The following is a 26,650-nucleotide window of genomic DNA, read 5'->3' as shown; positions in this document are numbered from 1 at the left end:
CTGAGTCGGCGGGGTGGGGGGTGGAGTGGGGAGTCGGAGTGGGGGTGGGCGCGGGGTCCCTGCTGTGCTCCGTTGCCTAGGAAAGCTGTGGGAGCTACTGACCGTCCAGCTGCCAACAGCTGTGATCTTTCTGAGAGGCTGACTAGACTCTGGCTACGCCTGCCGCCGCGTGCTGTGCAGATTTGGAGGGAAGGGGTCCAAGCAACGGGAATGGTGTCGTGAAAGGGGCGCAGGAGTGTCTGTTGAATGGGACTGTTGGCTCTGGCACCTTCGGGCACATCCTATGTTCCCTCCAGGCTTGGGTTCTGCCTTGTTCTGGTGTGGATCCTTCCTTGGCAGCCTCTGCCCTGGGTGGAAAAAGCTCCAAAGCCCAAGCCCTGTATGGCCTAGAAAAATAAAAACCACAGCACATAAAAAACAAACAAAACAGCCTGGTCTACAAAGAGAGTCCAGACCAACCAAGGCTACACAGAAACCCTGTCTCGAAAAACCCAAAATAAATAAATAAATAAAAATAATAAAAATAAAAATCCCTTACTGGTGTCTCAGAGTTTGTGTGTGGCATGAGAGGTCCTGGGCATGATGGGTAGGCAAGATGGAGCTTCACCAGGAGGTGAGGCCTGCATTGCAGGGTGGGAGTGTGCTTCCTGTGCACATAGTTTAGAGGTTAGGAGGTTTCTGTTGTTCACCAAACGGCTAGGAAGATTGAGTCAGTCTCAAACTGCCAAATCCTAGCCTAGTCACATTGCAGCCTTTCTAGGTGAGTATAGCCCAAATTGCTTGAAATGCTCCCTCTTGCGGCGACTTTGTGTGTCTACACTCATGCAAAGTTCCATTTACTGTTTTTGGAATTTTCCATGGTTAATTTGTTGTTGTTGTTGTTGGTTTTCTTCTTCTTCTTCTTCTTCTTCTTCTTCTTCTTCTTCTTCTTCTTCTTCTTCTTCTTCTTCTTCTTCTTCTTCTTCTTCTTCTTCTTCTTTTTCTCTCTCTCTCGAGACAGGGTTTCTCTGTGTAGCCTTGGTTGTCCTGGACTCACTTTGAAGATCCGGCTGGCCTTGAACTCACAGTATCCGCCTGCCTCTGCCTCCGCCTCCTGAGTGCTGGGATTAAAGGTGTGCACCACCACCGCCTGGCCTCCATGGTTAATTTAAATTTCAACTTGATAGGATTTATAGTCACCTAGAAGACAAATCTTTGGTGTAGTGAAGACCTGCCCTGAATGTGGACACTAACATTCGATGGGCTGGGGGTCCAGACTAGATAAGGAAGCAAGCAGCACCAGCATTTCTCTCTCTCTGCTTCCTGACTGCAGGCACAATGTGCAGCTGCCTAACACTCCTAGCATTGAGTGTACCCTCAAACTGTGAGCCAAAATGAACCCTTCCTCCTCCTCCTTTTTTTTTTTTTTTTTTTTTTGAGCCAGGGTTTCTCTGTATAGCCTCGAACTCACTTCAATCCACCTGCCTCTGCCTTCTGAACCTCCCTTCTTTTTTTTTTAAAAAGATTTGTTTATTGTATTTATTGCATAGGGGTGCTTTATCTGCAGAAGAGGGCATCAGATAACACTATAGATGGCTGTGAGCCACCATGTGGTTGCTGGGAATCGAACTCAGGACCTCTGGAAGAGCAAGCGGTGCCCTTAACCACTGAGCCATCTCTCCAGCCCTGAACCTCCCTCCTTTAATTTGCTTTTGTTGGGCATTTTGTCATATCAGTGAGAAAGGTAACTAACACACACCATTGTTCACATTGACTCCTAATAATGGCCCAATGGCCTTAGTATTATATGGTATGAGCTGAGCATTGGAGTGTACACTTGCAATTCCAGCAGTCAGCATACTTTAGCTCTCTCTTGTTCCTGGATCCATTCGCCACCGGTCCTTAGGGACAAGGGAGCATGAATGCAAATGACCTTTTGGGATCAGCTTTGGGGAGGCAGATCAGTCTTATTTGGGGTGAGGAGGGTTAAATAGAATTTTGGGGAGGGAGTAGGGATATCCTGGGTGGGCACAGGTCATGGGCTGAAGGGCTAAGGTACTGAGATGACTCATTTATATGGAAAGGCATCCCAGGGGTCCCAGGTGCTTGCTGAATGGGTTCTTCTCCAGAGAAAGGAGCTGGGCCTGCAATTTTCTTATTTTTTATTTATTTATTTATTTTTGGGTTTCTCTGTGTAGCCTTGGCTGTCCTAGACTCGCTTTGTAGACCAGCTGGCCTCGAACTCACTGCGATCTGCCTGCCTCTTCGTCCCAAGTGCTTGGATTAAAGGCGTGTGCCACCACATCTGGCTTTAGGCTTTTAATTTTCTTAAGGACTAGATGACATTCTTCAGGTAGAGGGTGTGGGGATCTGAGATCCCCAGGTGGAGAAGAGAAAGCCCTGCTGACAAAGGCCAAGAGAATCCTCCATTTTAAGCTGAGCTCAGGGCTTTCGGGTCATGGTGGACTAGGAATTTTTTTTTTTTTTTGAGACAGTGTTTCTCTATGTAGCCTTGGCTGTCCTGGACTCACTTTGTAGACCAGGCTGGCCTCGAACTCACAGTGATCCGCCTGCCTCTGCCTCCCGAGTGCTGGGATTAAAGGCGTGTGCCACCACGCCCGGCTGGAATTTTTTTTTTTTTAAGATTTATTTATTATTTAGCTAGGCGAGGAGAAACCCTGTCTTGAAAAACCAAAAATAAAAAATAAAATAAATACCACCAGCTGTTTAAAGAATAAAAATTGGGCAACAGTGACAAGGCAGCACTGTAGAGAACACAGACATCATCATGGATTTTTGGACTCTGCTTCCCCACCCTCAAGAGACAGCTCCACCACCCTCCCATGGCCCTGATCCTGGGTCACATGCTGAGACCAGGTGGTAAGGCTGAGAAGGGGGCTGGTGGCCTGGAAGAAGAAGAAAGAAGAGTGTGGATGTCACTGAAATCAAGATTGTGCTTGGAGGCTTGGAGGCAGAGAAAGTGCTGGGTTCAGCTTAACTTAAGGTTTCCAGAGTTCACTTTAGTTTTCTCTCCCTACCCAAGGTGCTGGGAAGAGAACCCAGAGCCTCTCACCTGCTATGCAAGTGTCTACCACTAAGCCACGCCCCCAGCCCTGTCATAGTCTTTTTGTTGTTGTTGGTTTTGTTGTTGTTGTTGCTTTGTTTCAAGACAGGGTTTCTCTGTGTATCTCTTGCTGTCCTGGAACTCACTCTGTAGACCAGGCTGACCTCAAACTCAGAGATCTGCCAGTCTCTGCCTCCTGAGTGCTGGGACTAAAGGTGTGCGCCATCACTGGTCGGCATCATAGTCTTGTTTACTTTTTCTTCTTCTTTTTTTTTCTTTTCTGTTTTTTTATTGGGGGGGTGAGTGGGAGGAGCTGGGGGTGGTAATCAGGTCCTAGCCATATAGCATATTCTTGCTTGGGACTCATGGCAATCCTCTGCCTCAGTATATGTTGGGAAATTCTGCTGCTAAGATCCCAGTCCTCAGCTGGGCTCACACGCCAGGCTTTAAAAACTGAATCTTTGAAAAAAATAGTACTACCAGTTTTCCACAGTGCCATGTCAACCTTCCATTCCAGTGGCAGCACATGTAGACAGCAGGACTGAATGAACCTTACCAGCATTTGCACCACTACTCTTTTTCAGTTTTGCCTTTTTGGGTGGGTATGTGCATTTCCTTGTGGTTTCAATTTGCAAAGCAAGTCTAGAGCACGACTTGTTGCTTTTTTCCTCTCCTCAGGCCAAAATCTTTTCTTTTATTTATCTTTTTTTTTTTTTTGAGCAGAGTTTCTCTGTGTAACAAAGCCCTAGTTGTCCTCGAACTAGCTCTGTGGACCAGGCTGGCCTTGAACAACTGCCTGCCTCTGCCTCCCAAGAGCTGGGATTAAAGGCATGCAGTACCACTGCCTGATATTGTTGTTTTTTTATACCTCCACATGCTTTTACTTACTCTCTTTCTTTTTGGGGGGGGGGGGCTGGGGGCTTAACTTTATTAGTTCTCACTATGCAGCCCTGGATGTCTTGGAGTTCACTATATCACTATATAGACCAGGCTACCCAGGTGTCGGGATTACAGATGTATTTATTTTGTTATTTTGTTTTTAGGCAGGATTTTGCTAATCTCGCAGTACGCAGGCTAGTCTGGCGTCAAACTCATGACAATCCTCCAGGTTCTGGGATTACAGGTGTACCGTCACCACGTTCTGCTTTAACAACCACGCTCCGTAATATAAATGTATCTTTGCTTTTGTTTTTTAATTCCAAAGGAAAAAAAATCCCGTTTTATAAGGCTTTTCCCATGGCCAAGGGCGGTGCAAAAGGAGCCCACGTTATCCGCGACACCAGAACTCATCTCCCAGAATAAAATCTCATCAAAGAAGAGAGGCAGTTCCAAACCGGATGTTGATTGTTTTCGCCGTAGTAACGGACTGGAGCCAGGAAGTGACGTCAGAGGAAGAGGCGTCGAAGCCGGCTGAGGACACACGTGGGTTCTGCTAGCTTTTCGGCTTCTCTGGACTCGGTTTCTCTGGGAGAGTCCCAGCCGCCGTTTGGTCACCATGGGTCGCTCGGGGAAGTTGCCCTCTGGTGTCTCGGCCAAGCTGAAGCGCTGGAAGAAAGGCCACAGTAGTGACAGCAACCCCGCCACCTGCCGCCATCGACAGGCCGCTCGCAGCCGCTTCTTCAGCCGCCCGTCAGGTAGCCGGACCGCGGGGGTTCCGTGGGGGTTCCGCGGGTGGCGTTTGTGGCTCTCTGGGCCTGTCGCGTTAGAATGTCAGCCCTTGGGAGCTCACTGTGATGGCCCGCCGCTCGAGTTTGACAGATGCGGAAACTGTCCTCAGACGGGAAATGACTTCTCTACAGTACCGCGGCTTCAGGGTTAGGATACATGGTCATCACTACTGCCCTTGGCTACTTCCTGAGAGAGAGAGAGAGAGAGAGAGAGAGAGAGAGAGAGAGAGAGAGAGAGAGAGAGAGAGAGAGAGAGAGAGAGAGAGAGAGAGAGAGAGAGAGAGAGAGAAGAAGAGAAGAGGAGAGAGAGAGTGTGTGTGTGTGTGTGTGTGTGTGTGTGTGTGTGTTGAGGGGGTGTTGGTGATCGAACCCAGGACCTTGTGCACACAATGCAAACACTCACCTGCTAAGCCGTATCTTCAGTATGCCACCCTGGCTCTGGATGTCGCGATGCCTTTAATACAGGGAAGCTGAAACAGATTTAAGGGTTCCTTTCTCTTGCCTTTGAAAGTTGCAATCGAACACAGGCTTGCTGGGTTCAGAATCCAGTCGCTGGTGTTGGCGGTCAAAATCCTCTGGTTTGTTTCTTAGGGACCCAGTTTGGGTGGAAGTGGGGCCATTACCTTGTAACTCCGCTTCTCAGGAAAGAGCGACCTGACAGTGGACGCTGTGAAGTTGCATAATGAGCTGCAGTCTGGGACCCTGAGCCTGACCAGAAGCCAAGCCCCCGAGATGGCCATGGACCAGGACCCGGAGGTGGCTTTCACGGAGAAGTCCTCGGGCACATTTCTGAGTGGCTTGTCCGACTGTACAAACGTCACCTTCAGCAAAGTGCAGCGCTTCTGGGAATCCAACTCGGCTGCCCACAAAGAGGTAGTAGGAGACTGTGGGACTCCCGGAGGTTGTGGGACAGTAGGCGGGGCACATTCAGGACTTATTTTCTTACAGCTCTGGTGACAGCAGCTGGCATTTCTGGATGATGTGTCATCTCTCGTACCCTTTTTGCTCTTTACGTATTACCCTCCTTGGGCAGAGTCTACTTAAAAAAATGTGTGTGGTAATGTTTTTGTTTGTTTGTTTGTTTTTGTTTGTTTTTTTAGTTTTGTTTGTTTATTTTATGTAGACTAGGCTGGCCTCAAATTCATAGAGAACAGCCTGCCTTTGCCTCTCAAATGCTAGGGTTAAGGGTCACCATGCTTAGCAAAGCATTATTTATTTTTAGTGTGTGCGCGTGCGTGTGCACCACGGCATGTGCCTGGAAGTCAGAGGACAACTTTTGGAGTCCTTTTGTCCACCATGTAGGGCTCAGGGGTCAAACTCAGGTTGAGTCCTCTGGGCATACCCCAGACTCCACTTTTTTTTTTTTTTTTTTTTTTTTTTTGGTTGGTCCACTTTTTTTTTTTTTTTTTTTTAATTTTTTTATTTTTTTTTTTATTTATTTGTTTTTTTTAAGATTTATTGTTTTTTATTATGTATACAGAGCTCTGCCTGCATGTACATCTGCAGGCCAGAGGAGGCCACCAGATCTCATTATAGATGGTTGTGAGCCACCATGTAGTTGCTGGGAATTGAACTCATGACCTCTGGAAGAACAGTCAGTGCTCTTAACCGCTGAGCCATCTCTCCAGCCCCGGTTGGTCCACTTTCTAAAGACCATCTCTGCTGAGTAAAATCGTTGAGGGTAGAAATGTTTCCAGCATTTGTCTTCTCACCTGGACTTCACACAGGAATTTTTACATTTATTTCCAGGATATCAGTGTTCTGCAAGGTCATTGTGAATAACCGTCGTTAGAATATGTTTTGTTTACTAAGGAAAATTTGACTTAATTTACATTTCAAAGTTAGTATGTTCGTGTTTTTCATTGTTTAAATGAGGAATATTCTGCCCCCCCCCCCCCAAAAAAAGAAAAAAGTGCACTCCTGTAATCCCAGCACTCGGGCAGAGGCAAGTGGATCTACAAAGACTTGGTCTACAAAGCTAAGGTTACACAGAGAAACTCTGTCTTGAAAAACCAAAAAAAAAGGAGACAATGTCAAAATGCTTAGTGATATAAATATAATAAAACATTATAATTAGTCTCCTAGTTTGTTTCCCTCCCGTGGCTGTTGTTCATGGGTATTTTTAGACTTGCACTGCCCAGTAGTGATGGAAAGTGAGCTACATAGATAATTTTGAATTTTTTAGACTTTCCATTTAAAAAGTAAAAAGAAATAGGTGAAACTAATATATTTGACTAGTATATATAAAATATTAGCAATTCAACATATGTAATTTTTTTTTACATTCTTTATTTTTTATTTGTTTATGTTTGTGCTTCTGTGCCAGGTGTGCTAGGCCCCATGGAGGTCCTCTCTCCTGGAGCTGCAGTTAGCCTTGGTTGTGTGTTAGCACCCAGTATGCTGCTAGGAACCAAATTCTGGTCCAGTGCAATAGCAGCAAGATTCTTTTTATTTTTGTTTTTTCTTTTCAAGACAGGATTTTTCTGTGTAGCCTTCCCTGTCTTGGACTCACTTTGTAGACTAGGCTGGCCTCTAACTCACAGAGATCCACCTGCCTCTGCCTCCTGAGTGCTGGGATTGTAGGCGTGCGTCACTGTCACTGTGCCCAGCTGCAGCAAGAATTCTTTTTTTTTTTTTTTTTTTTTTCAGCAAGAATTCTTAAGCACTGAGTTGTTGTTTTGATTTTAGACTAAGGTCTCACTCTGTCCCCCTGGCTTACCGGGAACTTGCTGTGTAGGCTAGCTTTGAACTGGAGATGCATAAGGCTCTGTTTCCCACGTGCTGGGGTTAAAGGTATGTGCCAGTGCCTGATGACAGGGTCTTGTACTCCAGCTCAGGTTGGCCTGGATCTCAGAGACATCCTAGTCCTCTTGCCTCAGCCTTTTGATGCTGGGGTTTCAGATGTCTACCACCGTGCCTGGTTCTGTTCAACCTTTTCAATACCGTTTACTAAGGTTTACGAAAATATGATATATCTGTTGTCCTCCAACTTTGTCCGCTACCAAATGATATTTCTGTTATTATATCTAATCATTCTTCCCACAATATTGTTTTTAATTTTTGTTTCAATGATTATACAGCATTTAAACCTGTTATTTTCTGGGCATTGTGGTACATGCCTGTAATCTCAGCACTTAGAAAGCTGAAGCAGGATGTTTGCTGTGCTTCATAGCCAGATCCTATCTCAAGAAACAAGACAAAAACACAACAAAGCAACAGCAAAACTATCATGTCTTAATAGTAACAGTATATTATTATTATTATTATTATTATTATTATTATTATTATTATTACATCCTGATTACAAGTCCCTCTTCCCAGCCCCCTCTTACTCTTTAATAGTATATTATCAATCTCCTGTTGCTGAGTGCTTGTCTGCTCGAGTTTGTGGCTGCAGTGTATAAATGTGTATGTTCCTGCAAGTATTTCTTTCTTTCAAGATCTATTTATATATCATTTATTTATTTAATGTATATGACTACTTTATCTGCATGTACACTTGCACACCAGAAGAGGGCATCAGATCACATTATAGATGGTTGTGAGCCACCATGTGGTTGTCAGGAATTGAACTCAGGACCTTTGGAAGAGCAGGTAGCGCTCTTAAGCACTGAGTCGTCTCTCCAGCCCCTCCTGTAGGTATTTCTATAAGAAACAGTATTCTTGAGGTGGCAATCATGTTCTGTTTGCTGGGCCCTGTGGTGTGCATTTTGGCTGAATGCTGCTCCTATCTTGTCTGACTGTGGGCTTTATCAGGACATCAGTGTGTGAGGGAGAAAGGAAAAGGGGCCACCCAGGCCTGCGTTGTGTTTAAGATACATCACAGATGCTCTCTCCTCCTGTGCAGATCTGTGCTGTTCTGGCTGCTGTTACCGAGGTGATTCGATCCCAGGGAGGCAAGGAGACGGAGACGGAGTACTTTGCTGCTCTGGTGAGTGAGTGTGATCCGGGCTGGGTGTTCAGAGCACAGGTCAGTCAGGCTATCAAGAGAAAGCAGGTGCTCCTGGTCTGTGGGGGCACAGCAACCTCCAATAGGTGAAAATGCTTCTGTACTCTGGTGGCTTGTGTAAGGCTGGTGGGGTTTACTTACTGTCTCAGCTTTGTAAGACAAAATTCCACTATGTTTTGTTGGTTTTTTCAAGATTTATTTTATTTTATTATTATGTACAGTGTTCTTCCTGCATGTACACCTGCAGGCCAGAAGAGGGCATTAGATCACATTATAGATGGTTGTGAGCCACCATGTGGTTGCTGGGAATTGAACTCAGGACCTTTGGAAGAACAGACAGTGCCCTTATCTGCTGAGCCATCTCTCCAGCCCCCAGAGTCCACTATGTTATGAAGACCAGTTAGACCTGGAAGACCCTTTAGAAAAAAATTACTTTCAAGGGGTGATTTAAGAGTCCCTATGACTCTTTTAGGGGCCATACAGGCCAAGATTATTGTCATAATGATACTATCTTTATTCTCATGAATGTACCATAGACTTTTCCAGATGTTATCTGACAGCGGAGGGCAATTTGCGGGAGTTATCTTTACAGCAGGTTTACACTGTATAGCCCAGGCTGCTCTTGAACTCATGTCAGTCTTCCTACTTTAGTCCCACGTGCTGTGATTACATGTACAGCACCATCTTTGTTGTAGTTTTTCTTTTCTTTTGCAGTGCTGGGAATGGTACCCAGGCAGGTCCTTGCTTTTTTTTTTTTTTTTCAAGACAGGGTCTCTCTGTGTAGCCTTGGCTGTCCTGGACTCAAGTTGTAGACAAGGCTGGCCTAGAACTCACAGCGAGCTACCTGCCTTCCGAGTGCTGGGATTAAAGGCGTGTGCCACCACACCTGGCTGGAAAGTGCTTTAAGATAGGTTGGTTGTTGGGCTTAAAGGAGTGTGCCACCCCTAAGTCAGGCAAGAAAAAAAATATTCTTATTCCTGTTTTATTTAAAAAACAAAAACAAGGCCCAGGTGTGGTGGTGCATGCCTTTAATCCCAGCACAGAGGCAGAGGCAGGTGGATCACTGTGAGTTTGAGGCCAGCCTGGTCTACAAAGGGAGTCCTGGACAGCCAAGCCTACACAGAGAAACCCTGTCTTGAAAAACCAATAAAACAAAACAAAAAGAGTCAGGCATGGTGGCATATGCCTTTAATCCTAGCACTTAGGAAGTAGAGTTGTGTGGATCTGTGAGTTTGAGGTCAGCTAGGTCTACAAAAGTTTAGGGCAGTTGAGGCTGCACAGAGAAACCCTGTCTCAAAAAATCCAAAATAAAGGAAAGAAAAAAAAAACAAAAACAAAAAACTAAGTTATACAAGGTTACTAGGGCACTAGGGAGGCAGAGGCAGGTAGAGCTCTGTGAGTTCAAGGCTAGCAAGGGCTATGTAATGACACGCTGTAGTCTCAGAGAATAAATAAATAAGCATTTACTGGGTCAAAGTTGCACAGTGGCCAGCTCAGATTTGAGCCTTATATACCATGAAGAGGGTTCTTGGTGTTGCTTTCAGCTCAACACAAGTTCCTCCCGCCACCCATGCTTTCCTGTGTGTGCAGTGTGTTCTTTTATCTATTCATACCCCTCACTCTGGCCCTCAGATGACAACAATGGAAGCAGTGGAGTCTTCAGAGTCACTGGCTGCTGTTGCTTACTTACTGAACCTTGTCCTTAAGCGGTGAGTCTAGTGTTGGCTTGGCAAAGATACTTGGTTTTTCTGTGTGGGGGTGGAGGGAGGGAGGGAGACAGGGAGGGGTGGTATGTCTCTTCACCTCCATATTTTTGGAAGAACAAAACAAAACCAGCTAACCAAACAACAAACCAGGAAAAAAAATACAAGACCCTTGACTGTCCACAGGCATTCTGCATCAGGCCCTGGCAGTGGCTTGGGCTGTCATATCCTGGAATGAATGTTGGTTCCTGGGGCAGGGCAGTGGGCCTGAGTCATTGGCATCAGGCTCCACAAGGAAGGAGAGGGGCTTGTAAGAGGTTGTGTGGCCATATATCTCCTTAATAGATAGTCAGAGCATGTTCATAGCAGCCTTATTCATAATAGCCAGAACCTGGAAACAACCTAAATGTCCCTCAGTTGAAGAATGGATAAAGAAACTGTGGTACATTTACACTATGGAATACTACTCAGCTATTAAAAACAAGGAAATCCCTTGGACAAATGGGTGCAACTAGAAATGATCATACTGAGTGAGTTAACCCAGAAGCAGAAAGATTCCCATGGTATATACTCACTTATAACTGGACACTAGCCCAAGAGGCATGTCCCATGAAAGTCTTCACTTACTAGGAGATTGGGATAGTTGTGAGGACATCCTACTGGGACTCTAGGTGAGAGAAGTATGGGAGAATGGGGAATTAGAAGGATCCAGAGGGTCCTAGAAGCCTACAAGAAGAACATCAGGATGGGCAGATCTAGGTCTAGGGGTTCTGCTCAAACTACTGCACCAAGCAAGGACAATACAAGCACTAAACATTGAACCCCTACCCAGATCTAGCCAATGGACAAGACATTCTCCACAATTGAGTGGAGAGAGGGGACTGAATCGGATGAGAACTCTGGTGCCCCATATTTGAACATTTCCCTCTTGGGGAGGCCTAGTGGCACTCAGAGAAAGAATAAGCAGGCTACCAAGATGAGACTTGATATCCTATGACCATATAGTGGGGGAGGAGGTCCCTCTCAGTCACAGACCTAGGGGAGGGGAATAGGGTGAAAGTGGGAAGGAGGGAGGAACAGGAGGATACAAATGATGGGGTAACAATTTAATTGTAATCTGAATAAATTAATTAAAAAAAAAAACAGATAGTCAGAAGCTGGCTGCAGGGGAAGATAAGGGACCCTGAGCTCAGCCATAGAAAGTGTACTCACCTGAGTGGCAGACTGATGAGCTCTGATGCTGATTGCTGACTTGAGGAATGCCTGGGCCAGCATGCTCTTCCCTTGACACCAGGGCCTGTCTCAGTTGCTTTTCTTTGGCCCCTCTGGATTGACTCTCACTATTCTCTCCACAGTGTGCCTAGTCCTGTGCTCATTAAGAAGTTCTCGGATACCTCCAAAGCCTTCATGGACATCATGTCTGCCCAGGCGAGCAGTGGTTCCACCTCTGCACTCCGATGGGTCAGTGCCTGCTGATGCCTGAGTTCCGTGGACATGGCTAAGCGTGGACCCTTCCTTGGCAGTGGTTTAGGCACTCCATGGGTCCTCAAAACAGATCTCTGGGCTTTCCAGGGTTGGTGAGACCCCAGATGTTTTCCTTGTGGCTGTAGAGCTGAGGACTTTGTGGCATTTTCTTTAAGGTCCTCTCCTGCTTGGCCATCCTCCTGCGGAAGCAAGACCTGGAGGCCTGGGGCTATCCTATAACCCTTCAGGTGTACCACGGACTGCTGAGCTTCACCGTGCATGCCAAGCCCAAGGTGAGACTGTTGCGCTGCCCTAGTTTGTACCAACGTGTGTGTGTGTGTGTGTGTGTGTGTGTGTGTGTGTGTGTTTACACATGTGTGTAGATGCACATATTCACACATGCACACAGAAGCATTCTACCCTTCCTATTTTTAGCCATATGCCTGTATTCCCAGAAGCTCTCATTAAGCCTGGAGTGAGGCTGGATACCAGGGAGGCCCAGGGATCCTCCTGTCCTCACCATATATAGTTCCAGGTTTACAAGTGCACACTGTAACCTATGCCTGACTTTTCTTTTTTTTTTAAGATTTATTAAAAAAAAAAAAAAGATTTATTGTTTATTCAGTGTTCTGCTGGCATGTATGCCTGCACTCCAGAAAAGGGCACCAGATCTCACTATAGATAGTTGTGAGCCACTATGTGGTTGCTGGGAATTGAACACAGGACCTTTGGAAGAACAGCCAGTGCTCTTAACCTCTGAGCCATCTCTCTAGCCCTTTTTCTTAAGATGTATTGTGCACACAAATATTGTGTATACATTCAGGTATGTGGGACTGTATGACACCTATGTGCAGATATTTACAGAAGCCACAGGAGGGTGTTGAGTCCTCTGCTACTGTAGTTATAGGCAGTTGTAAAGCACCTGATGTTGATACTGGAAACCAAACCCATGTCCTCGGAAGGCAGTAAGTGCTCTTAACTACTGGGTCATTTTACCAGTCCCCACCCCCTTCCTGTGTTTTTATATTCTGAGGATTTGAACTCAGGTCCTCATGTTTGCACAAGCACTCCTACCTGCTAAGCCATCTTCCTATCTTTAAGTCCTGGGTGTTGCATTTTGTTGTTATTTGAGACAAAGTCCCACTGTATAACCCCTGGATGACCTAGAACTTGCTGTATAGGCCAGGCTAGCTTTGAACTCAGAGATTCACCTGCCTGGGATTAATGACTTCCCAGCCCAAGTTCTGAGTTTTTGTCTGAGCTTCAGCTCCCTGCTCCTGAGGCCTTATCCACTTAAATCCAGAATATTAGGAACACCCCTTCTCCAGCAGGACAGTCACAGTCCAGTGCTTCTGAGTCTCTCTGCAGGCTCCTCAGTCCTCCTACCTTGGCAGGGGGATGACAGTTTTGACTGGGGGTGGGGGAAGATGTGGCATCATCCAGATATAACATCTTCCTCCGTTTTCCCTTTTTTTTCTTCTTTTTTCTATTTGTTGTTGTTGCAATATTGAGGATTGAACCTAGGGCCCTGTACATACTAGACAAGCTCTCTGCTACTGACCGGTATCTCCAGCCCCGTTTTTGTTGTTTTGTTTTGAGAGAGGGTCTCCTGATTAGCTTTGAGCTTACTCTGTAGTCTAGGCAGGCCTTGAACGTCACTCTCCTCCCCAGCAGCTGGAGTTACAAGCCTGCTCACCAGTCCCAGCTCTGAGCTGGGCTCTCAGTTCAGCTTGAGGTATCTCATTAGGTACGTTACTTAATGTCTGTAACTATCTCCTAACTAAGAGATAGTTCCAGGCTTGCTGCAGGGTCGCGTGGAGACTCGGGCCTGGTACAGTCCCTGCTTTATAGCAGGCCCTCAGCAAAAAGGTCTGTGTTGCTTCCTCAGAAATTTAGGGCTGAGAGCATATAACAGTTTCCACCCAATGTGAAGTGCTTGTAATCCAGGGTGTCTCCTGCTTCCTTCCTGTGTCTTCATGGGATCATTAAAATACCTTTTGATGCTGTTAGAATGTCACTTCATTAAAGTGACACTGAAAAAAATATTTTTTATTTATGTACAAATGTTTTTTGTTGTTTTTTTTTTTGTTTTGTTTTTGAGACAGTGTCTCACTAAGTAGCCCTGGCTGGCCTCAAAACTCAGAGTGATCTACCTATCTTTGCTTTAGTGCTGAAATTAAAAGTATATATATTCAGGGCTGGAGAGATGGCTCAGTGGTTGAGAGCACTGACTGTTCTAGAAGACCAGGGTTCAATTCCCAGCACTCAACGTTGTGGCTCACAACTGTCTGTAACTCCAGTTCCAGGAGACCCAGCCCCTTCACACAGACATATACATGCAGGCAGAGCACCAGTGCACATAAAATAAAAATGATTTTTAAAAGATGTATGCCACCATACCCAGAGTATATGAGTGTTTTGCCTGCATGTATGTATGTGTGCCTGGTGCCTGTGGAGACCAGACAAGAAAACCAGATATCTAGGAACTGGGCTTACAGCAAGTCTCTGTGTGGGTCCTAGAGACTGAGCTCCAGTCTTCTGCAAGAGCAGCCAGTGCTTTTAACCTCTGAACGATCTCCCCAGTTCCTGCAAGTATCTTTTACCTTCTACTGTATATTTGCTTACTTTTTGCCTCAGGCAAGTGTAGTCTACTTTTTACTGCCACTTTGTTAACACCAAGAGCAGTGCTTGGTTTAGTGGGTACTGGTGTTGCTGGGTAACTAAATGGCTGTGTCCCTGTCTGACAATGAGGACCCTGCTACTTAAGATTATGTGGGCTGCTTCGGGGCTATTCGGCTAGTTAGCCCGCTTAGGGTTCTATAGTGGGGTTCTATCTTGACACAGCAGTGGGTATTCTATAGTATATGTGCCATTGGGCTGCTAGTGGTGGTTGTGCCGAGCACCCACATACTGATCTGGCCTTGTCCTCATTTGCCTTCTGTTCAGATCCGCAAGGCTGCTCAGCACGGAGTGTGCTCTGTTCTCAAGGGCAGTGACTTCATGTTTGGTGAAAAGGCCCCTGCCCATCATCCTGCTGCTGTCTCCACTGCCAAGTTCTGCATCCAGGAGATTGAGAAGTCTGGAGGTGAGGTAGCCAGGCCTGGGGCAAGTGGTGGGGAAGTGCAGGCAGTGTGGGAGGAGGACAAGGAGTGAAATTCCCCTTTGTCTGCCAGGCTCCAAAGAGGCCACCACCACACTGCACATGCTAACACTGCTGAAGGACATGCTGCCCTGCTTCCCGGAAGGCCTGGTGAAGAGCTGCAGTGAGACTCTGCTTCGGGTCATGACTTTGAACCACGTGGTAAGCTCAAGAAACAGGAAGAATGAGGCCAACAGTAGTAGGGAACTCAGTAAGAGAAACAGTCCCTGGTGCCAGGCACCTTGATGGCTGTCTGTAATCCCTGCCACAAAGAGGCTGAGGCTCTCTGCCCTGACCCTGCTTTCACCATAAGCCAAAGATACCCATCATCCTTGGTTCAGAATGGGCTAGGTCATCTTAAGTCTGTTTGAAGCCTACTTCAGATTCCTCTGTTTGTGTGTGGGGGGGGGGGTAGCTGGAGGGGGGTTGTGTGCGAGTACGTATGGATGTGTGGTCAGAGAACCACTTTAGCGAAGTGACTCTCTCTTCCACCTTTACACGGGTTTTAGAGATTGAGTTCAGGTCATCAGCCTTGGGTGGCAAGCACTTTACCTGTTGAGCCCTAGTTTTTGTTTTCCAGTGGTACTTGGGACTGACCACAGTGCCTTTGTGCATGCTAGACAAGGGCTCTGGCACTGAGCTGTACCTCAGTCTCTAAATCATTTGAGGTTGTTTATTGGTTGCTGTGTCTTCCTAGCGTGACAGTCCTCAGGGTGTCCGGGAGTCTAGGGGCCCTATGGGTTCCGTGTAGCTCATATGATGGAGCAGGCATTTGAATGCTCCAGGGCAGCTGTGGTCTCTGTGCTTCCTGTCTAAGTCTATATCTCCTACAGCTCGTGACAGCCTGTGCCATGCAGGCCTTCCATAGCCTCTTCCATGCCAAGCCCGGCCCTGGCACCCTGTCAGCAGAGCTCAATGCCCAGATCATCACGGTGAGTCCTGGTGTTGGGAGAGGGTAGACTGCACTGCTGGGGGTGCCAACTCTGCTGCCTCACTACAGCAATGAGGATGCTTGGGCTAAGCTGTCGCAGTGGAGAATAGTCAAGCTTACAGCCAGGAAGCTGAGCCATCTCTCCAGCCCCTAGTTAACATCTTAAATTATTTCAGCTTGAGTAGGGCTTTTAACCTCAGATATTTGTGGGTGGACTTTTAGAGGGAGACATAAACCTTCCCAAAATTGTTTGCAAATATACACTGAAGTGCATTTCCCCAGAGAAGGGCTGTGGCTTCAGTTGACTTCCAGGAGGTGTGTGAGGCACCACACTTCTACTTCTAGAGCCTTGTGTTCCTGAAACATCAGACCTGGAAGGGTTGGGTGGAGCAGGGGAAGCCCGGTGGCTGGGAGGTCTGACCAGTCTTAACAGCACTTTTACCCAGAGTGTAGGAAAGGGTCATCATCCTTGGGGCTACTGCTGACCGAGACTCACCCGCTCATTTCTGTCTCACCTCTAGGCCTTGTATGACTACGTTCCCAGTGAGAATGATTTACAGCCCCTGCTGGCCTGGCTGAAGGTTATGGAGAAAGCCCACATCAACCTGGTCAGGTAGGATGTGGTGGCTGTCAGTCTAGGGTCTCGCTTTAGGCTGCCACTGTACATGCAGACAGGAGGGATATGAGCCTGAAGCTGGAGAGGCCTTTCTGCACCAAGGCCTGTGTTGCATGGGTGAGGACCAGCTTCTACGTTGGAGAACCTAGGGTATGGTTGGCTGTTAGCGACAAGGCACACAAAGGACAGCTTCTGGGTGGAGGCAAGTTTGAGCCTGATTCCTAGCTTGTACCGTGCACTTCAGTGAAGGGATTATCATTCTCCTTTTTCTAGAAGGAGACTTTTGGGAGTCGTTTCTTCCACCATGTGAGTTCCAGGGATTGAGCTTAGGGCGTCAGATTGTAGCAAGAGAAGCACCTTTACTCACTGAGCCATCTCATAGCTGGAGTCTTTGTTTTGTTTGTTTATTTGTTGGGTTTTTTGTTTGTTTGGGTTTTGTTTTGTTTTGTTTTAGATTTTTGAAGGTGGGAGTCTCATTACAAAGCTCTGACTGCCTGTATAGACTAGGCTGTTTTGAACTCACAGATATCTGTGTGTCTCTGCCTCCCACCAACATGCCTGGCCTGGCTTTGAACTCTTGATCCTTCTGCTTCAGCTTCCTAACTTACGGGATTACAGTTGTGAGCCATCGTGCCTAGTCTTGGTGTGATCTTAGTTTATTTTTAGTTTTTTGCATGTATAGGTGTGTATGACCATTGTGAGTTTGTAGGTGTTGAGTACAGGTATATACATGCCATGTCACACTGTGGAGGTCGTAAGAAAACCCCGGGTCAGACCTCACCTTCCTCCTTGAGACATGGCCTCTTTGTTGTCTACTGTGGCATATGTCAGGCTGACCGGCCTCAAGTTGCCAGGATTCTCCTGTCTCCACCTCCTGTCTTGCTGTAGGAGTGCTGGGATCTGTGCTGTTCCCAGCTTTATGAGAGTTCGGGGCATTGAAACTGAGATGCTCAGGCTGTGAGTAGCCTACCAAACCACTCAATAGCCCAGGTGGTTTTTATGTTGTGTATGTATGTGTGAGTGTGCGTGTGCCATGGCATGCCTGTGGCAGTCAGGAGGTGACTCTCAAGAGAGGATCTCTCCTTTACTGGATGGACTCTAGAGATAACTCTTCAGGCGTGGCGGCCAGGGTTGGGGGTCACTGTTGTACTATCCTCCTGACCCCCAGGTGTGATGATTTTTACTCATATGCTTTAGGATCAGATTGCTTGGGTGTGTGAATCCCTGTCACAGTGCTCCACTATGTGGCCTTGGCCAACCTGACTTACGTGTCTCAGTTTCATCGTCTACAGAAAGGGAATAGGACTTTGTAGTTACAACAAGGTTGGAGTGAAAGGTCTGTTGTGATGTCAGTAGTTGGTGTGTAGTGTTATATAAGCGTTAGCAGTTATTTTGTTTGTATATACATTAAAAACTTTTGATTTGACTGCGTTAAGTGTGAGGGCCAGGCCAGGAGGTGTTACGAAGACAAGCTCTCATTCTGTGTGCTAAGCTACTTTAAGGTAGTTTGGACTTTTCACCCCACATATTGTTACTTCAAGGACAGTGCCTTTTTGGAATGGCCTGCCAGTGGGTCCCTGAGGAGCCCTTCAAGCCAGAATATGTTTTCACCTCAGCTCTTGTGGCTCTGCCGTCTGGGGCTCAGGGCCAGGTTCCACAGAGACCTTTTGTCTTGACAGGTTGCAGCGGGACCTGGGCCTAGGCCATCTTGCTCGATTTTTTGGAACTGCAGTGACCTGTCTCCTCTCCCCTCATTCACAAGTGGTGGCAGCCGCTACACAGACACTCAAGGTACTGCAGCCTGCTGGACCCAGCTTTAACTCAGGAAGCAGAGCAGTAAGAGGTTCTGCCTGCTGCCCTGTCTCCCAGGCCACCCTGGATACCCAGCTTGGTCTTGAAAAAGCAGCTGTCTGGGAGGGTGAGTGGAACTGGAGGTGCAGCCTTGGCCTAGACAGCCTGTGGCCTCTCTTTGTAGGAGATCCTGAAGGAGTGTGTGGCTCCACACATTGCTGACATTGGCTCTGTGACCTCTACAGCCTCCGGTCCTCCCCAGTACATCGCTAAGATGTTTAGGTGAGAATGTGGTGTCCCTGTTAGGAGGGAAGTTCTGTATGATGACCTGAGCTCCACTTACCGCTTGGGCAGTGCACCCAGTACCAGGTGCTCCATAGGATCGGGGAAGTGCCAAACTTCTGCCCGAGTGAGCAGTTCCTGCCAGTTGGGGTGTGCAGTGTTTCAGAGGCACTTAGAGTAGGAGAGGTGCTATACTGTGGCATGTAAGAGTATAGCTCATGGATCCTTGCCTCTGAGCATCCGGACCCTGGAGCCAGCCCTGTTGCTTGCAAGCCCAGGTATCTGAAGCAAGCTCCTCTACCTCTTGACACCTCAGGATCCTCATCAGTGGGAGAACAGCACCAGGCATGTAGCTAGGCATTCAGGGAACAGAAACTGCTGACCCTTGTGCTAAGAGATTGATATTACCCCTCTTATAGCTGGGAACGAGGTCATCCAGCTCATAAAAGGCTGACCACAGGGTTTGCTGGGTTGCCTTCAACACCTGTTCACAGACATGGCCATAGCATGCTAAGCAATCTCTGGAAAGGGGCTGAGGTCCTGGGTGTGTCTCCGGGGTCTGTTCTGTCTCTCATTTGGTGCTCTGGTGACTAATTGACAGGGACAGAGGATTGCACATCTGGTATGAAGCTTCAGAAACTCTCAAGGAGTAAGACTCCTGACCCCATCTGCCCCTTGCCCACACACTGCTCCTTATTGGCCTTTCTACATAACATTCCCAAGGCCTCAGATATGGTAGGGGAGATGGGACCAGCCAAGGCATACACAGGAAGGGTCTGAAGATCTTCCTCTGCCCAGGCTACCTGTGGCCAGCCATCCTCCCTCCTCAGGTCAGGTAGTGAAAGCATGCAACAGCAACAGTACGCAGGCTGAGGAGCCCAGTGCAGTGACTCAAAGGTCATTTCATGCCTCTGAGCCTCAGCTTTCTCATCTGACAGTGGGACATAGTACATCATGGGTCTCTCTTCAGTCAGTAGGAGTATGTAACTGAACTCAGCATGGACACCCTCTGCGCATTATCTGTCCACTTTGTCCTGCACCCCCTCCCCCTACAGGCTAGCTGGGGTCTGTGGCACAGGGTACCAGCTCCTGTTATTTCCTGGGATGATGAGACTGTGGTCCTAACTGTGCTGCTCCTTGGCAGGGCAGTGGAAGAGGGCCTGACATACAAATTCCATGCGGCCTGGAGCTCTGTGCTGCAACTACTGGGTGTCTTCTTTGAGGCATGTGGAAAGCAGGCCCATCCTGTGATGAAGAAGGTGAGCTGGGCACTGCTGGGACTAGGGCACTGGTGACACTTGGGTCCTGGGTCTGAATACTCCTAGCTAGGAAGAACATGTCTATACTCCACACCACCCCAATGTTAACAGTGCCCACAGCAGGTGCCTAGTACCATGCCTCCAGGAAGGTGATGGACCAATGTGGGAAAACAAGGGTGGAAGGTAGCCGCCACACCAGCCCAATTACCTTTGCTGACATTGATTTAGGATCTGGGAAGCCCTGGCCCTTGAATTTTTAAAAAAATATTTATTCATTTTAATGTGTATTGATGTTTCGCCTGTATGTGTATCTGTGTGAGGGTGTCAGATCCCCTGGAATTGGAGTTAACAGGCAGTTTTGAGCTGCCTTGTTAGTGCTGGGAATTGAACCCCTGTCCTCTGGAAGAGCAGCAGTGCTCTTAACTGCTGAGCCATCTCTCTAGCCCCCATTTAAAAAACTTTTTTTTTTTTTTTTTTTTTTTGGAGACAGGGTTTCTCTGTGTAGCCTTGGCTGTCCTGGACTTGCTTTGTAGACCAGGCTGGCCTGGAACTCACAGTGATCCACCTGCCTCTGCCTCTGCCTCTGCCTCCTAAGTGCTGGGATTAAAGGCATGCACCACCACTCCAGGCTTCATTATAAATTTTTTTAAAAGTTTATTTATTTATGAGAGTTTTCATATGTATGCATGTATGTGCACATGTGTGACTGGTGCCCTGGGAGATGAAAAAGGGTGTCTTAGAGTTCTTGGAACTGGAGTTACAGATGGTTGTGAGCTATCGTGTTGGTACTGAGAACTAAATCCCAGTCCGCTGCAAGAGTAGCAGTGCTTTTAACTGCTAAACCGTCCCTCCAACCCCTCAAATTTTAATTCCCTAAATGCTGTATAGCCAGTGAGTGTGTGTGTGTGTGTGTGTGTGTGTGTGTGTGTGTGTGTGTGTGTGTGTGTGTGTGTTGAGACAGGGGTTCTCTGTAGCCCTGGCTGTCTTGGACTCACTTTGTAGACCAGGCTGGGCTCAACCTCACAGAGATCTGCCTGCCTCTGCCTCCCGAGTGCTAGGATTAAAGGTATATGCCACCATGTCCGGCTTAGTGTTGATTTTTTTAAAGTTATTTATTATTATGTGTACAGTGCTCTGCCTGCATGCACACCTGCAGGTCAGAAGAGGTCACCAGATCTCATTATAGATGGTTGTGAGCCACCATGTATGTGGTTGCTGGGAATTGAACTCAGGACGTCTGGAAGAGCAGTCAGTGCCCTTAACTGCTGAGCCATCTCTCCAGCTGCTAGTGTTGATGTTTTAAACAACCTTAGGGCTCAGAGTTTTTCCAACTCAGGGTAAGATCTCTAAGCACTGGGAATCCTGAGCAGACCTCAGGTCAAGGAGCAGCTGGTGGATCAGCTCCTGGGTCCTTCTCACTGCTTCTTCTCATTGCTGTCTGGAGAGGACACTCCAGGGGTTAGGATTGGCAAACATGGCATCCTACCAACCAGGCAGGCCTATGAGAAGCAAGGCTGGTTGGTACTGAGGGGAACTGGAGGATGCCGCTCTGCATCCTCAGTACAAGATATTTGCTCATAGTTGGCTGTAGAGCAGCCTTGGTCACAATTTTCCATTCAGGATAATTGGAATCTACATTATGTGAAATTTTGTAGTTTTTCATGTTCAATGAAACAACTTTTTCAAAGTCGGGAAAGGGAAGCCAGGTGTGGTGGCGCACACCTTTAATCCCAGCCCTCAGGAGGCAGAGGCTGGAGGATCTCTGTGAGTTTGAGGCCAGCCTGGTCTCCAAAGCAAATCCAGGGCAACCAAGGCTACACAGAGAAACCTTGTCTCGAAAACAAAAAATAAAAAATAAATAAAAAGTCAGGAAAGAGATTGGGCACACCATTGAGTCAATTGGGTCATCAGCATGTGTCTGTGAGCATCTTTGTGCCCAGACTCAGGCTCCATCCTTTGGAGTGAAGCCTGTCCTGGTGGAGATCTTGGACCCCTCTTCCCAGGCTGGGTCTATGGTTAAATGAATGGAGAGTAAGGAGCCTTTTGATAATTCAGCTTCTGTTCCCTGGTCAGCAGAAAAGTTGCATTTTGTTGCTTCTCTTATGCTGGAGATTGATCCCAGAGCTCGAATGTGCTAGGCAGTTGTTCTGCCGCAGTGTCACACCACGGCCCTGCCATGTGTCTCTCTGTATCCTCTCATTGTTCCAGTGTCTCCAGTCCCTATGTGACCTGCGCCTCTCCCCTCACTTCCCCCATACAGCAGCCCTAGACCAGGCTGTGGGGGCTGCAGTGACCAGCATGGGACCTGAGGTGGTGCTGCAGGCTGTGCCTTTGGAAATTGACGGCTCTGAGTAAGTGTGACTCTGCTTGGTCTTTAGGAGCCTGGGAGCCTCGAGCGGCTACTTCTCTTCTAGGAAGGGTGTCCACTAAACTGTCTCTGCAGAGGGACCTTCAGCCTGGCACCTCTTCTCACACCGAGTCCTTCTTCCCCACAGGGAGACCCTGGATTTCCCACGGAGCTGGCTGTTGCCTGTCATTCGGGATCATGTTCGGGAAACACGACTTGGCTTCTTCACCATGTACTTTTTGCCCCTGGCCACCACTCTTAAGAGCAAAGGTGTGGATCCCTTGGCTGTATACAGCCTCAGTCCCCTCCTCCCCATATCTCTGAGTCCCAGCTGGAAGACGCAGAAAGGACTGTGTCTAGCATACATTTTTGGCATCATTTGTCTGAGAAGTTGGGACCTGGCCAGCAAGGGTACTCCCTAAGGAGCCCCCACAACCTGTGTCTTGTTTTTTCTTCCTAAATCAAAAGAAAGAGTTGCAGGCTGGAGAGATGGCTCAGAGGTTAAGAGCACTGCCTGCTCTTCCAAAGGTCCTGAGTTCAACTCCCAGCAACCACATGGTGGTTCACAACCATCTTATAATGAGGTCTCGTCCCCTCTTCTGGTGTACATGTCAGACAAAACACTGTGTACATAGTAAATAAATAAGTCTTTAAGAAAGAAAGAAAGAGAGAGAGAGAGAGAGTTTGGTTCTTCTTTATCATGGTAGCCCTTTAAGTAGACTTTAAAAAAAGAAAAGGCTGGGGCCTGGTGGTGCACACCTTTAATCCCAGCACTTGGGAGGCATTGGCAGGCAGATCTCTGAGTTCAAGGCAAGGGAATCCAGGACAGCCAGGTTACACAGAGAAATCCTGTCTCAAAAAACAAAACAAAAAGTCTTGTAATTATTAAAAGTAACTAAAATGGGGACTCATTCACATGCCTGTAAGCAGTGGAGATGTTGGTTTGGGTTTTTTGAAACAGGGTCTCATGTAATTTTGAATTTGATAAGTAATTGAGGATGACCTTGAATTCCTGATCCTCCTGAGTGCTGGGGTCAGTTGTCAACTCTCATGTCCAGATCCATAGATTTGTTTTAATTATTAGGACAATAAATGTTAATAGTAATAGTTAATATATGGGGGGTATTACCTATATTTGTACCCTTATTGTAGGGGTTTGGGTTTTGGTAAATTGAGGCCAATTGGCCAAGAGGATTTCTGGGGTCACACCATGTCTTTGTCACACCCTCCAGCAATGGAACTGGCTCAGGCAGGCAGCACAGTGGAGTCGAAGATTTATGACACCCTGCAGTGGCAGGTGAGGGCCAGCTCGGGGAGGGAGAGGGAAGGAGCATGCAGGGGCACAAGTCACTGGTGACACTCTACCTAAATTCCTCCCTTCCAGATCTGGACCCTTCTGCCTGGGTTCTGCACAAGACCCACAGATGTGGCTGCCTCCTTCAAAGGCCTGGCACGGACATTGGGCACAGCCATTAATGAGCGTCCTGACCTGAGGGTCACTGTGTGCCAGGCCCTACGCACCCTCATCACCAAGGGCTGTGAAGCAGGTATGTGTGGGAGCTAGTGAGATGGTCTGAGGCACTGGCCTGTGTACCTGACACTGCTGGCAGCCATCTGCACTGCTATCACTGCTGCTGCTGCTGGCTCCAGAAGGCTAACATAAGCCCTGACCTCATACCTCTCCGAGTGTGCTGGCAGCTGCTGTCGATTGTGCAGTCGGTATCTGAACATGAAGGCTGCTTCTACTTTGTGCCCTGGCCTCAGCCTCTCCTGGCAGAAGGTCCACTCTTCTGGCTTTTTAGTTCTGCCACAGAATCTTCTAAAAGGATGACACTGCTGTTGTTTTACTTGAAAAATCTCAAACATTCTATTTTACCAATAAAGATTCAGGAACCAGATGTAGAGAAAGTAACCAGTTGACCCTCCTACTCAGCTCATGTCCCGATGGAAAAGGCCCAAAAGCCAAAGAGCTAAGGAGCTGAAGAGCTAAAAGCTAAAGGCCCAAGAGCTCTTTCTCTTCTTAAAGCCCCTCCTACTCTTTAATCCCCATCAGCTTGTTTCTTTCTCTACCTCTTGACCTAGAGCTAACTTCATCAAATCCTTGTACACATAGCTCTTGGACTAAAGGTGTGTGTTAGGGCCCAACTGCCCAAGCAAAAGATGGATTTTTACAGCTCACAATCTCAGGGACCAAGTGGGATCAAATGTCCTGCAACACACTGGCCTGCCACCCAGTGACCATTGAGTTATTGTTAGCTCTGTCCCCTCAATGAAAACTTGGGTCCTCTTGCCAGAGGCTGACCGTGCCGAAGTGAGCCGCTTTGCCAAGAACTTCCTGCCAATTCTCTTCAACCTGTATGGACAGCCTGTTGCAGCTGGAGAGGCAGCAGCCCCTCGCCGAGCTGTGCTGGAAACCATCAAAACTTACCTCACCATAACTGAGTCTCAGGTGAGTGCTGGTGGGGTGGGGGTGGTGCTGCTGGGGCTTAGGAAGGTCAGGCTCCACCTCCAGGCCCTGGAGAATGGGGGGACTTTACACAGCAGTTATGGTGGGGCTGGGGGCTCCTAAGCCATGGGGACTAACTTGGAAACCTGCTGCCAATAGTCACTTTGTTTCTCTCTCCACCGGGGGCTGTCAGTTGGTGAATGGCTTCCTCGAAAAAGCCACCGAGAAGGTGCTCGATCCTGCCAGCTCTGACTTCACCAGGTAAAGTGCTCAGGGCTTCCTCATTTAAGCTTCCTAGACAGGGGAACCCAGCACAGGTCCTAGGATTTACTCTGTAAGTCTTGAGATATCAAGTGTCCCCAGCTTCTTTATTACAGAAGGGTGGAAAGAGGGTCCTAGAGATGAATGTCTTGGGTTCAAATCCCAGCTCCACCACTTCCTAGCTCATGCGGCTTTGGACAAGTTATTTACTCTGTCTCTGATGCCTCATCTGTAAAATGGGTGTGGTAATAGTACCTGCCACGTGGCTCCCTGAGGGCAGAGAAGGAGCTGTATGAAGCACCTGGAGCGCTGCCTCGTACTCCATAATACTCCAGGAGCACAGCACCGCCGTGCCTGCCATTGTCCCGACTCTGAGTGGAAACGGCTTCTGCTCTGCGCCAGTGCTCTAAGCCCCTTCCTGTTGCTCACTCTGGCAGATTGTCTGTCCTGGACCTGGTTGTGGCTCTGGCTCCTCACTCGGACGAGGCTGCCATCAGTAAGCTGTACTCTACTATCCGGCCCTACCTTGAGGTGAGTTCTCCTTGTCTTCATCCCTGTTACTTGCCCAGATCGTGTCCCAGCTGCTCCCACAGTGGCTTTCCTTTGTGTCCTGTCCTTCCCAGCAGTGCTCTAGCCTGCCTGCCAAGGTGTGTCTTGTGAACAAAGGCCATGCTCCTTTCTGGCTGTCATTCTAGGCCTGCCCGAGCCCTCAGCCCTCCCAGTCTCATCGGACTGTTTGTGTTTTGAGACAGAAACCCATGTGTCTCAAACAGGCCTTGACCTTGCTATATATTGGAAGCTGGCCTAGAACTCCTCATCCTCCGCCTCTACCTCCCAAGTGGTGTGTTACAGGAGTACATCTCCACACCTAGCCTTTATTAGGCTGTTATTGAGAGTCCTAGATAATTCCTTTATTTTTTATATTTTTGAAAACTAATTTATTTATTAATTATATGTAATGATGAGGGTAGGTGGATGTCTGAGGACAATTTTGTAGAATTGGGTCTCTCCTTCCACCTTATGTGGGTTCCAGAGGTCAAACTCAGGTTGTCAGGCTCACACTGTCAGGTAACGAGAGCATTTACCAGCTGAGCCATTTTGCTGGTTTTGATATTCTCCCCCCCCCCTCTCCTGGATGGACCCAGGTTCTCATAGATGCTAGGTATGCATCTATGAGTCACACCTTTATCCCCATGGTCTTGTAAAGAGCAGCCTGCCTATGCCTTTGTTCATGCTTGCTGGCCCTGTCTGAAACACTCAGGCTGTGGCTTATGGCCGTGCAGAGCTCAGCCCACAAGCCCTTCCTGAGCACCAGTTCTCCTGCTACCCAGTTATATAGAGGAGGAATTTGCTTTGAGGAAGGATGTGCAGGTGGACACAGATGTCCAAGACAGGCTGGGATGAGCTGGGAGAGAGCTGAGAGACTCCTTCAGAGCTACAAGGGAGTCAGTGTGGCAGAGGAGAGTGCTCTAGTCAGACAGTACCAGGTGCATCACCCTGGCATATTCTGATGCCAACAGCCTAGGCTTGAGTATCTTATTTATTGATTTTTTTTTTTTTTTTAGATTTATTTATGTGTATATTTTGTCTGAATTGTATGCCCAGTGTCATATAGATCAGAAGAGGGCAGCAGATCACCTAAAAGTTGTAATCTGAAACTGGAGTTACAGACAGTTGTGAGCTGCCATGTGATTGCTAGGAATTGAACTGACTCCTTTGAAAGAACGAGTACTTTGAAACACTGAGCCGTTG

The 26,650-nt window shown here is 47.6% G+C and overlaps 1 protein-coding gene across 1 annotated transcript in view; it reads left to right on the top strand.

Moving 5' to 3' along the window:
* Positions 1-4,426: 4,426 nt before the first annotated feature.
* Positions 4,427-26,650, top strand: part of Rrp12 (ribosomal RNA processing 12 homolog) — a 35,136-nt gene continuing 12,912 nt past the window's right edge. Inside the window, exons 1-20 of the mRNA XM_051146560.1 lie at positions 4,427-4,677; positions 5,354-5,583; positions 8,558-8,641; positions 10,292-10,368; positions 11,718-11,823; positions 12,003-12,119; positions 14,773-14,911; positions 15,000-15,127; positions 15,799-15,897; positions 16,418-16,509; positions 18,192-18,303; positions 18,488-18,585; positions 19,730-19,844; positions 22,053-22,195; positions 22,340-22,461; positions 23,424-23,488; positions 23,576-23,738; positions 24,486-24,640; positions 24,831-24,898; positions 25,336-25,429. Of these exons, the coding sequence (XP_051002517.1) occupies positions 4,539-4,677; positions 5,354-5,583; positions 8,558-8,641; positions 10,292-10,368; positions 11,718-11,823; positions 12,003-12,119; positions 14,773-14,911; positions 15,000-15,127; positions 15,799-15,897; positions 16,418-16,509; positions 18,192-18,303; positions 18,488-18,585; positions 19,730-19,844; positions 22,053-22,195; positions 22,340-22,461; positions 23,424-23,488; positions 23,576-23,738; positions 24,486-24,640; positions 24,831-24,898; positions 25,336-25,429 (2,346 nt within the window). The 5' untranslated portion in view covers positions 4,427-4,538. The remainder of the gene's footprint in view (positions 4,678-5,353; positions 5,584-8,557; positions 8,642-10,291; positions 10,369-11,717; positions 11,824-12,002; positions 12,120-14,772; positions 14,912-14,999; positions 15,128-15,798; positions 15,898-16,417; positions 16,510-18,191; positions 18,304-18,487; positions 18,586-19,729; positions 19,845-22,052; positions 22,196-22,339; positions 22,462-23,423; positions 23,489-23,575; positions 23,739-24,485; positions 24,641-24,830; positions 24,899-25,335; positions 25,430-26,650) is intronic.

The sequence above is a fragment of the Acomys russatus genome, chromosome 5 (genome assembly GCF_903995435.1).
Source record: "Acomys russatus chromosome 5, mAcoRus1.1, whole genome shotgun sequence".
NCBI classification, from domain to species: domain Eukaryota; kingdom Metazoa; phylum Chordata; class Mammalia; order Rodentia; family Muridae; genus Acomys; species Acomys russatus.
Note: the sequence above shows the minus strand (reverse complement) of the source record. Positions and strands in the feature narration are given on the sequence as shown.